The 12,308-nt window shown below is 44.7% G+C and overlaps 1 protein-coding gene across 1 annotated transcript; it reads right to left on the bottom strand.

Moving 5' to 3' along the window:
- Positions 1-1,231: 1,231 nt before the first annotated feature.
- Positions 1,232-12,285, bottom strand: ZFYVE19 (zinc finger, FYVE domain containing 19). Its single transcript, XM_010009484.1, has 11 exons — positions 12,232-12,285; positions 11,623-11,744; positions 9,774-9,827; positions 9,105-9,268; positions 7,744-7,889; positions 6,750-6,864; positions 5,995-6,204; positions 5,407-5,486; positions 4,603-4,713; positions 3,143-3,285; positions 1,232-1,762 (listed from the first exon to the last, which is right to left on the bottom strand). Exons 1-11 carry the CDS (start codon positions 12,283-12,285, stop codon positions 1,696-1,698), a joined length of 1,266 nt encoding a protein of 421 aa, XP_010007786.1. The 3' UTR covers positions 1,232-1,695.
- Between the last annotated feature and the right edge of the window lie 23 nt (positions 12,286-12,308).

Raw genomic sequence — 12,308 nt, 5'->3', positions numbered from 1 at the left:
AATTGGGCTGTCTTGGTATCAGGTTAATTATACATGTGAAATAGCAATGAGAAAGTGTCATTCTTACAATAACACAAAGCCAGGATAGCATTTTGGTTTCATTTTTAGGACTGCAAGCTCTTCAGGGCAGTAAGTTTCTACTTAAGTTGTGTAACACAGGGCTCATTGTGAGCTCTCACATCATAACAACTCCAGTAGTTTTCCTAGCTGTCTGTCCCAAAGAAACAGGCCCTGCTGAAGCAAGGACTGCCAGGAGGAGGAAGATCCTCCACAAGAGACAGGTTTTGCCACCCCTTCCTAACATAGGGTTTTGATGGCACTGCTGGATACACTTGCCATGTCTTAGTGTGTTAACCTGCAGTATTACTGTTTTACATTGCCTGATACAGGTCTCTGTTGAAGGGCCTGATCCAGTCCTGCATGATAGCACCAACCCATCTTCAGCAGTAGTTTAATTTATTTGCAGTGCACTCACCACAGCTGGTTTAGGTGCAGGCAAACACTGTTTCATCAACACACCTCCACCTTACTACAGAGGCAGTGACCTTAAGCACGGGGCAGGGCAGACAACTGGGAGTGGCAGCGCCAAACCAGACAGGCGAGATTCATCAGAAACTCCCTGTCAAAGGCAAATCCTTGACTTTTTTGCCATTGGAATTTGTCAGCCTTAGAGAACTCTCTTAGAAGTCACACTGTAGTCCTGGGAAGAGCTCATCCTGATAGGATATTGGAGACAATTTAGGGCAAGTTTTGTTTGGTATTTGAAGTAATTCTGGGTGCTTTGGTCACTGGCAAGTGCCACTTGCATCTGGACTGTCTCTGGGGAGGGATATGAGCATACTAAAATGAGTTTTCACTCACAGCAAGATAAAGAGCATCACACAGGTAATATCTGTATCCTACCAGGGGATAATAAACAGAGCCAAACCCCTCTTTCAGACTAAAACACAACTCTTCCAGAGCCTGTGGAACCTTGGCACAGCCAGCGCTGATCGCAGCACCATGCAGATTACCTTTACAAAACATCCTTCATTTCAAGTACATAAGCAACACTGCTCATCAAGGCAGAGCAGCTCCTGCACCTTTCCCATCCACACCACAGAAACATTTTTGATAACTTCATGATCCTTCCCTAAGCCACTTGACACTAGGACTAACATCCCATTACAAGAAGGCAACGCTCTGGAGAGAGCTATTGGGCAATTCCAGGAGAGACTTTAACCACAGGCCTCTGTAAATAATTTTTATTATGCTTTGAAAGTTCTCAACACACACATGATCATGACATAGACAGTTTTCTTAGTGCAAAGTGCTTTGCTGCCTGTTGAACCAGTGTGTAAACTGTTAGCAAAAGCAGGAAGTTACTTAACAGCCAGTCAGTAATGCCTTAAGCACACATCTTTACTGCTACCCGCATTGCCTTACCGTCTGTTCTTAGAAACTCATATTCACCTCCTCATATCAAGTCCTCATTTTTCCTCAAGCATGCACAGAAAACCCTGCACTTCTCTGGCTGTATCTGTGAGGATAAAGTCATGTGCCCTCTAAGCCTCTCTCTGATTACAACACATACTTTAGCTGTCCAAAACATCACCCGTTTTGGCTGCAAATCCACTTGGACTCTTCCCATCTGGCCAACTCTTCTCTCTTCCCGTTCTCCATCTCCTTTTCTGCCCATGGAGAGTGTGATCACTTCTACTTGCAAGGAAGATGATAGCGGGAAGTGTAGTGGTCTTTCAGGTCAAACTCATCATGGCCTTCCCTGAGAAGCAAACACAAAGTGTAGTCAGAATATACTCAGACAGGGAACTCAACCTTAGCAAGATGTCTCCCTGCAGCCCTTAACTACAAGTCAATCTCAAGGGTAAGCTGTGAGCACCTGACTGGCAGCCCATGGACTGACTGCTTAAGGTATTTGCTTGTACCAAAAACATCTGAGGTACTTTGTGGAAAAGGTCTGCTCATCCTTGCCAGCTTGAATGGGAAATGACAACAGGTCCCTCTTGTTTCTTTCCCTCTTTGATTCTGTGACTGGTGGCTCATTGTCAGCATGATGTCTGTGATTCCTGGGCATGTTACCAACTCCTATGACAACAGCTGAAGTGAGAGTCTGCTTCACACAACTCTGAAAAATAACTGTGATGGCTAAAAATGCAGTGTATTAGCAGCTGTCTTAACCATGCTCAGAAGCAGGCAGTGCTGAGTAAGAAACGAGCTTGCATCTGTACCAGGCAACTGATATACTCATCTGCCAGACTGCTGATACTGCTTTTACTGATGTTTGCTGTCTGATACCTTTGTTTGTTTTGTTTTTAACCATCTAAAATTGCCAGTCATCTGTTTTATTACCATTTTCATATGTTCTCCCCCAGTCCATTTCCATCTCTTCACAAAAACATTTGCAGGAAATGAGAGAATATACACAAAAGCATCTCTTATTGTCCCAAACAGCTTCTTAGCATCCTGCTGTCTAAATGTCATCCAGCACTGATCTGAAAACCCCGCCAACTACCCAATACTTCAAGAAGCCGTGCAAGCTGTGAGGAATAGCTTTGTATTCAAAAGGATTTAACCCTCCAAATCTGAGACTTGAAACTTTTTTAGTCAAAAAAAAATCAAGCTACAGATGTTTAAGAACCCAAACTACAGCTGCTGCAAGGCCTTACTGAGGAAAAAAAGGTTTGCCCATAAATATTTCAACAAAGATTTTTGTACATGATCTAAGACTGCAAAGTCTCAACCTAAGAAAAGCCTCAAGAATTTATACTATCTGATCTCCCCTCTTATGGGAATCCAGTCCAGACCATTCATCAGTGTCATTAACAAGCTGTAGGAGTCACTGAACAATGGTGTTGCTTATCCCATCCCACGCAATGCAGCACAGCAGCTGCTCCAGACATCGCTCAGACAATGCACCCAAACACACACTGGAGCAGCACAGACAGAACATTCCTGTCTAGGACCAGTTTAGTCCCTGAAGCTTGAGATAACTACTGATTGCACAAAGTATTTCCATAACCACTAGCATTCAGCTCTGGGTTCTCCAAATCTTCCCTCCTCCTGCCTGCTTTTCTGCCCAAAGGCAGAAAACAAACAAAAGCAGCCAAACTTACCTGTGACCAAAAGGAACTGTGAGACTTACCGAAAACAGCGCTGGCAGTAGAGGTCCCCATCGCAGCCATGGCAGCGCAAAGTGGCATCTTCGTTGCAGATGCAGCACCAGGGTAACTCATCCTCATCACTGTCATCTGCCCTGGCAAGAGCTGTGGTGGTTGGAGTCTGGCTCTAATTCACAAAGAAAAGAGAGACACAGAATTCAAATCCCAGCAGAGACAATACAGGACCTTCATTGGAATGCATGATGGGCACAGCAACACTGTCACATGGTCCATCGTTCACTCTGTTGATCTTAAATCTGAGAGATAGACTTGCTCAGAGCCCAAGGATAGGCTCCATATGTATCTACATCATTAATTAAAACCTCAAGGTACTCCCTATCATTTGCTCATGAACTTGTATTGCTCAGAAGGTAAATGGGTGTTCACCCTCATTTAGTGTCTACAGCAGTATACACCAACTTTGTCCATACTGTGTTAAGGGCATGAAGCCCAGATCTTGTGGCAGGCACCACAGCAATGCCCAGTGACAGCGAGTCCCTGCTACAGAAGCAAGAGATCAAGCAGTTCTGCTGAAAGCTGTTACGTGAGAACAGAAAGCAGTGGGAAGGTGGAGGGGTTGTTTTCTCCCTGTTATAGAAATCATAATTTAAAACCTATCCATAAGGCCATCTCAGTAATGCAGAAGGAGAACACAGAAGTCTTGTGGAGCTGAACAGCCATACACACAGTGGGACACAGTGTCTGGACAGTGGCAAAGGCAGCTTCCTAACACAACAGCAATAAGATGGCACTATCTTTTACATCAGTAGTCCCAGAAGCACAAGGTGACATACCTATGGAATGGATGTTTTCAATAATGCTTACAATTAAGTAATTTCTTCCACTGGGGCCAGGCCTGTCAGGTGTCTGTGAGTCACAGGTCCATTTAATTCTTGTAATATACATTAGAGAAGGTGTATGTATTTCCACAATAGGCTGGACTCCATTCTGGGAACGGGGTATCTTGTTACTAAGTCCTTCCTCTGATGTTATATGAGAAAACAGACAGTTGATTACTATCTAGAGGTTTTATTCTGCAGATGCTAAAAGGACTGGCAAACCTCCCACTTACCCTGGTTCAGGGTGTAGGGTTCTAGGCTGTGGCCTTCTTGGTCTAATCATACTGGTGAGTTAAAAGCCCCTTCTCTAATATCCATCCTGCAAAGTCTAAGCTAACTTCTCTGGGTTTAGAGGACACCATCCCATTCCACAGCAAGACAGCCTGAAAGGAATTGTATTCCAGGGAGCAATTCCTTTTAGAAGCACAAGGATGACTCACAGCTGCGCTCAGGGCTTGCCAGCCTCACAGAAGCCTCTCTGCTTGTCTGCTCTGGACAAGTTGGTTGCTTTTTTTTCTGCATCAAACAAACTTTTGCTGCAGAACTGTAGAACTCCTGAGACCCTGGAACATGTCATTTCAGGAGATCCTGACCAGCTCACTGACCTTTTGCTTTGCTTTCTTATGCAGGTTCTGTTGCAAGGGTCCTGGCTGAGTGGTCTGATCTGGAGGAATGTTGAATCCACTTGCTTCATCCAGGGCTGCTTCCTCTGTGAGCTGGTAACAATAGAAAGAAAGAAACCTCTTGTTTCAAACACAGTTAGGAATCTCATTCTAGGCTCTAAAACCTCCTGCCCTTCTCCTCACCCTCATGCAGTAAAAAAAGATTAGTTGATAACAAGAGAATACATCTGTCTGCATTCAACACTGTGTGTACTTTGTGAACAGCCAGTGTAGCAGCAGGGGCTTTCAGCTAACACAGTCTGCTCTGCAGTGCAGCTAGCAGCAGATCCTTAATGTATGCTAATCATGCACATGTGGTCTGTAATCAGGCAGAAACTTAAGCACAGAAAGCTCATGTCTGCCTGCAGTACAATTCATAGACATTTTAGAGAGAAACCTAGGCATAACTGAGCTAAGCAGCACACATCTCATCACCCATGTTCTACCTGGGTGGGGAAGATGATGAAACAAGAAGTAAGGAAGTACCAGTAAACTGGGGCTGGAGAGGACACGCCACAAGAGGTACTAAGCACAAATGAGAAACACAATCTGACAGACTAGAAGTAATGTTGTCAATCACCTGTAGCTGAATGGCTCATGAGAGTTGGTATATTGGAAAAGCACTAGGAGGGGAAGGAACGAAACTCTGCCCAGGAACAGAAACACACCCTTTGCACGCTCACCAGGTAACATACACACTGGGAATAATTGAGGAAGATAAACAAGGCCACAGCTGCCACTTCTGACCTGTTTCAGCACTCTGTGAATGGCTTCCTCCTCAGCCACTTCCTCATCACTGTCAGGAAGTTCATAGGTTTCCAGGGTAACTGTAGGAGTAAAACACAGGAGACTGTAATCCACACCTGCCTCAAACTTTGCACCCACTTATGAAGCAGAGTCAATCCTTTGTGGTGTGAGCTGGTTTTGACATTCTGGCTCTGGCACAGACAGATCCTTTCAGATGGGGTCTCCTCAAAAAAGGGCATTGTTGTTTGTACTAAACAGCGGAAGAGGGAAGGAAAAATAATCCTCACCAAAACCAGAGGTTTGCTTTAAAAAGCTTTGTTAACCTCACCAGAGCATGCTAGAATTATTTCAAAGAAGGGTACAACACAAAGCAGTCTGACCTTACAGCTTCAGCCTTTACCCTCAACTAGGATCTTTTTACTGATTTCATGATGAACCAACCTGTGTAATTTTACAGACAGAACCAAATCTCAGTCTGTTTCTTGTAGAGTAGAGGAATTAAATGGATAAACACCTCTCAGAAAAGAAACTACTGTGTCACAAGAACTTGGTTCCTCTCTTGGCACTGTATTCTTGTCTGCTACCCACCTTTCTCTGGATCCTCGCCTTTGAGTGCTGCCAGTCTCTTGGCAACTTGTAGGATCTTTTCCTGCCTCGTGTTCTCTTCCCTCAGCTCAGCAGCAGCTTCTGCCAGAAGTTTATTCTTCTCTTCCTCTAGCTGTTTTGGGTCCAGATTTGCAGGGCAAACACAATCTCCACTTTCCCGATTGAGATCATTCAAACTTTGGCTACTAACAGCTGTAGAGACACACAGAATGTGCTGCTGACTCAGCTGCAATGCTCCTTGGGCACAGACAACACCACAAAAGCAATGGTATGAGAGCAGCTGGATGCTCTCCATTAATCTGGGCAATAATGGGAGAAGGCATTCCACAGTAGGATCTGCACTGTACATGAAAAGAAGTGAGGTATATTTTACAGTGAGATTACAGAGAAAACACTGCAGCTAGGAAGATGGTGGTATCCCAGATTTCCATGTTGTGTAACAGAGCACAGGTGTGTTAGGAGTAGAAACAGCTCCTCCCCAGGGAAGGGTCTCCCTAGAGAAACAGAGAGAAGCAATCTGAATACAACAACCCTGAGAAGAAGGAACCATCTCCAAGCAAAATAAGACCCAGGTCTGAGTCAGATGGCTCCTCTTGATCAATTTGGGAGTCATAACGAGGAGATAAGGACAAACTGGACACCCACCTGTAAGCTAGATAGGGAGGCACATATTCCCTTCCCACTATAGCACACAAGTTATTTGACAGAAACAGGTCTTTGGAAGCCAAAATAGATACCTTGAGGCTGGACTTTTGGTCTGTAATGCTCATCAATGGCAACTTCCTCAGACAGCTGAGTTAACAGGTCATCTGTCTGCTGGACCAGACTTCTGGTATCAGGAGGTTGATATACCTAAGAAACAAGGAGGGCATGGGAAAAGGAAAATGAGAGGGAAGTGGCATACTCAATCAAAGGAGAAGTTTGGTAACCAAGATCACCCCAGGTGATGCATAAAAAGATGCACCCAGTGATCTTGAGAGTCTCAGCTTTCAGTTATCTGGTGTAAGACTTTCAAGGCTTCATTCTCAGAGGTGCTGAATGTGCACTACCCTAAAAGTAGTCACCCAACCAAGGAAAAGTGGTGCTGAATGTACAGGAGTACCTGCTGCTGGGTCCTCCAATGTTAACCACTGCCTCCAGCGTAAATAAAGTGACATTCTCAACAGTGCCAGCCAGCAGCCTCAATGAGGCCTATGGTAACAGCTGGGTGTACAGCACTGCTGGAAAAGGAGCATAAGGAAATGATTTCTCAGGGAAAAGATCATTCATATAGGCTTTGAAGGAATATATCAAGTCATTTCTTTGCAATCTCAGACTTCGCACTTTGTGCTTCCATTTCTGGAATAATTAACAGGATTTTGCCCAGCTGGGATGCAGTAACAACTACAAGATACAATTAGAAGGGGCCAATAAGCCCCAAACACACACAAACAGCTCTGAAAAAAATACCACAAATGGGTTGAGAGGAAAAACCAACATCTATTGTGAAAAATAAACACATGAACTACATTTGACATAAAGGAACATACTACATTCAGATTGAAGCAGTGAACTGGTAAAGACTGGCCATTTCCTTCTGGAGCAATGACACAAACAGGAAATGTAGAGATTTCTGGAGGGAGTCACCTGCACATAATGAAGTTGAAGAAGGAAGAATGGCCAAGATGCTGGGACACCAGTTACTGTGTCAGCTCAGACTACATTGCTGGCTAAAGAGCTGAGGGAGCTTACAGGTCTGGGAGCCTGGGAAGGAGGATTTCTCCCCTGCAGGACAGCCAACCGGTCCTCCATTTCCTGTGTGGATGGCACGGGTCGCCGGCAGTCCTCCTTCAGAGCAGCCAGCCTAGCTTCGATCTCAGCCTGAGTAGGGATGGACTCTGCAATTGAGAATAACCCAAGGGAGGAGATTATTCTGTTATTGAAAACAAAAGGCTTCTTTTTTTTTTCCTTAAGGTTGTATTTCTTTCTGTAATCAGATTCTGAACACCTGAGCAAAACCCTCCCTCAGATACTGACATGAATGAAGGGTCAAACTGCAGTGATGTGGAGACTGCCCTTATGCTAACTGCTACCCTTTTCTTCCAAGTCCCTGCCTCCTTCACAGTTTATGTCCTAGCCATAAGACAAGCATTAGGGTAATGTCATTTGGCAATCAGCTGACTCAGGATACTAGGGACAGTCATAGAAATAAGTGTCACTTAGGTGGTACAGCCCACTGCTCCCACATCTCTCAATTTAATCCCAGGCATATCAGACTGAAACCCTCCCCTGCCACGTAACTGGATAAGAGGAAATTTCCTCAAGTTGCACTGGGCAGGTTTAGATTGGGTATTAGGAAAAATGTCTTCATTATAAGTGTTATTAAAGCACTGGAACAGGCTGCTCAGGGAAGTGGCCGAGTCACCATCCCTGGAGGTATTTAAAAGACTTGTAGGTGTGATGCTTGGGGACATGGTTTAGAGGTGGACTTATGTGTTGGCGTTGGGTTTATGGTTGGACTTGATGGTCTTTTCCAAGCTAAATGATTCTGTGATTCTGGGATAATCAGGTAACCACTTTGCAGTGTTTTACTGACCTTTTAGAGATCACATACCATTTTTAAAATAGTTTATTATCCAACAAACACCACAAGGCTGCCCAGAACCTGACAGCTGTGGATGGGATCAGAGCCCTTTTTCTCCTCTGTGAGGCAAGGCTGGCCAGAACATAATCCCAGAGACTGGCACTGCTGTTGCCCACAACAATGTTCCACAGGAAACCTTCTGCAAAACAGCTTGGTCCAAGACCCTCACTTCCTTCTGCTCCTATTGGACTTGACACAGGCTTTTAACCCAAAAAATGGAAACAGAGAAGGTGATTTTACAGGTAAGATACTCCCCCAAAACAGAGAAGTAGTTTAAAGAGAAACCTCAAGAAGAAAAAATAAACTGGAACACTAAGATCATATAGAATCTGGCCATTGTGGCTTGGATGCTCTGTCCAATTTTAATCCTTCAATTCCCTAAAAAGGCCTTCCCTCTCCCTCTAGGTTCTGTGTTTCCCAAGTAGCAGTGTTCCCACCCAAGTTATCTCTAGTTTCTTCCAAAACTCACTTGGTTTCCTTTCCTCCCTGAGCTTCTCCAGTCTCTCTGCAATAGCTCTATCCTCTTTGGAGAGCCCCTGGTACCTGGAGCCTGCTCGATCTGGGGTTTTTGCAGCAGCTGCCTTCTGTTGTTCTTTCAGTTGGTTTTGCTTAGCCTCAAAAGCTGCCACACGCCTGTGACAAGGATAGAAAAAAGACAAGACAATTGACAACAGGGGTTTAAACCCCGAGATATGAAAACACCCTCTGTGAACCCAACAGGACATTTGAAGAATGTCACTGTACAACAGAAACCACTCCCTCCTGTACCACGCTCTCCCATAATGGCACAATGACGTACTCCCAAGAGTAAGGAAAACCTGAGTTCATAGAAGCAGCACACCTGGCACCATTTCCAAGGAGACAAGGAACAATTCACCACCAGTTTCCTGTTTCCAAGCCAACCCCAGACAGTCACAGGTAGTGGCTGTTCAGGAGTCTGAAAAGAACACACGTCCCACACCCCAAACATACAAATGAAAAACAAAAGCCCCATCCTTAATCTAATTCTGAACAAGCAAATACCCACATCGCAACCCCACTTTTGCTGGTCTCTATAGGGGAAGAGGAGCAAGAGCCTGACAGGCTACTCTGCAGCAGAAACAAATGCCTGGTTGGCAAGTGTAACAGTGGAACTCACTTTTTGTAGTTTTCTGGTGGTGACCATTTTGCTGAACTGCTTTGAGATCCCTCTCTGGAAGACAAAACCAACAATTTCTCTGAACTCAAGATACGGGCAATGCTTCAATCATCCAGTCTCTCAAGTCAAGAGGAATCAGTGTATGTGTCTAGACCTCCTGGTACAGCCCCTTTCACAAACTCATTAATATGGAAAGCAATCAGCTTATAGAAAGGATTAAGATAATATCTACCTAAGACAGCAGGGGACTTTATTTCTAGTCCTTTGGTGAAGTTGTTTTGCATCTGGACAAAATGTGATTCAATATGGTCATCAGTGACCCAAAGGAGGTGGGGCTAAATACCCTTGCCTCCTACAGCCTGCACCTCCCAGTTCAGAGGGCAGACAGAGAGCAGTTAGGTCAGACTCTCAGTGCAATTAGCTTCCATGCAGCAGTACACTCTGAAAGAAGCTGTGGCATGCAACAAACGCAGAATTATATAACGCACAAGTATCATAATGACAATTTGAACACTGCACACCACAGACACATCTTGTGTAACTATCTTCTATGTTGCTCTATTCAAGTTGAGTTGCTGAACTATAAACTTATATAAGGTAGTTAGCATACTATATTCATTCTTAGAAGGCACAGCTACAAATACATCTGTGCTGTGCCAAGGCCTGTGGAATAACAAATGAATGCAACGTTGTTGGACTGCTTTCCAGTCAAAGGTTTCAGTTCTGACAGCTATTTGCATGAAGAACAATAATGCATGCAGCTTACATAGCTGCAGCCTACATGTATTATCTACCTGCTATCCAGTCAGGGAGGATTTTTCTTCCTCTGTAACTCTGTAGTACTTATATTAAACAGATAAGGAAAAAAAAAAACCAAAAGAAACATGGAGAAGGGCTGCCCTGTTTTCTTAGTGGCTTTGGAATTGTTAAGGGAAATTAGAGGATTTCAAAACTGGAAGGCTGAATACTGTATTTTCACCATGAACAGCTCACACTGTTTTCAGGAGCAGCTCACACTGTTTTCATTTCTGAAATGAAAACCTTTGCTAATGAGAGGCTTTAGACACCTGCAGAGCCAGAAAATTTCCCACTTGCTGGTGAAAATTCCTTGCTACAGAAGAGAAGTGGGGAAAGGAGATAAGAGAAATGCAAGAGAAGAAGACACAGAAGAATTGCTTAAGAGGGGTCCTGGTGTACGTTTGTGCTCTTGTTTTTCTTGTTCACCTGCATAACCCATGCTGCTACTGAATAGCTACTGAATTACATTTTTTGTTTTCAATAGGCGATCTACAGGTTATGTTTGCAAATTTTTTTTCTTTTAAAGGCAAACTGATTTTTTGCTACTAAATTTAAGTGTTCAGGCTACACACAGAGCAGAGACCCTTCACCAGTGAGGATTTTTGTCACTGTGTGCCCACTGAGGTAATAACACTCTGAACTTCTTATCATCAGGCCATTCAACTTCTACGTATCTGAAAAAACCTGACAGAGCTTTCAAAGGGGTGTAAATTTCTGGGCAAAAATACATCAGGGCTTAATTTGATCTTGTCCAGCTAAGATATTCACATGCATTCAGTGCCTATCCAGAAAGATTTAAAACTGGATCTTTCAGACTACTCTATCACCATGGAGAGCAGTCATAAATCCCAATTCCTATCTTTGGACTGCACAGCTTGTGTGAAGCAGTATAGTAATGGCCTGGCTTTGAAACTCCAGGGTCCAGGCAATGTGCATGCACAAGTGCAAGGCACAGCTCTCATGCAGAAATCTGCAACACAACACCAGGATGGCAAAATGAAGAAACAAAGCAGGATGCTGTCTTTGGGTGAAGAAACAGCTCCCATCTTACCCAGTGAGTTTTTCATGACACTGCTTGCACACCTTCTTCTGAGTGCTTCCACCGCGGGGAACAGCAGCGCTGAAGCTAAGGCAGCTTGCGCAGAACAACCGTCCACAGTTCTTGCATCCACACTGTGGAGACACAAGAGAGGGGCAGGAGAAGGCTTCATCACCCAGTCACCAACACAGCCCATTGCCCTGGCTGGCTGCATACAGGAACAGTGCCCAGGCCAACAGGCATTAAAAATAACGCTGGGGTTATGCTGACTTTTTAGAACTTCATCACTAGCTGCTGCTGAAGATATGGAGACTCCAGAGCCCTCAAGCACCAGCACATAAGTCCTGCTGGAAGCAGAGACACCATGTCATCCCATGCGTGTGCGTGGAGGGAGGAATTCTCCGTGACAATCACCAGATATCGGATTAGATGTATGACACTGAACGGCTATTTTTCATTTTATTTTTGCAGTAACCACCCCTATTTAAAGACACACTGGACCAGGCACACGGGCGCTCAAGAAGCAAGCTGCTAGGGAAGCGTCCCTCGGTGCCGAGCGAGGCAGCTCCCCTTACACCCCCGAGGGACCCGCCGGCCCTGACCCCCCTCAGCTAGACTTGCCTCCTTCTTGAAGACAGAGAACTTGGACGCACACCCATAGCACCGGCTATCCATGGCGCTGCGGCCCGGAGCTCAGG

The sequence above is a fragment of the Nestor notabilis genome, unplaced genomic scaffold (assembly GCF_000696875.1).
Source record: "Nestor notabilis isolate BGI_N333 unplaced genomic scaffold, ASM69687v1 scaffold12322, whole genome shotgun sequence".
In the NCBI taxonomy this organism is placed as follows: Eukaryota; Metazoa; Chordata; class Aves; order Psittaciformes; family Psittacidae; genus Nestor; species Nestor notabilis.
The sequence above is the reverse complement of the archived record's forward strand: the minus strand, read 5'-3'. Positions and strand labels throughout refer to the sequence as shown.

What these genes read in the sequence shown, in the direction of transcription:
- ZFYVE19 (XM_010009484.1), bottom strand. Translation starts at nt 12,285, where the DNA reads ATGGATAGCCGGTGCTATGGGTGTGCGTCCAAGTTCTCTGTCTTCAAG. An exon ending in TCTCTGTCTTCAAGAAGGAG is followed by an intron (nt 11,745 to 12,231) that starts GCAAGTCTAGCT and finishes GTGTCTCCACAG; the next exon opens with TGTGGATGCAAGAACTGTGG. An exon ending in ATAAGAAAGCAAAGCAAAAG is followed by an intron (nt 3,286 to 4,602) that starts GTCAGTGAGCTG and finishes TTTGTGAATTAG; the next exon opens with AGCCAGACTCCAACCACCAC.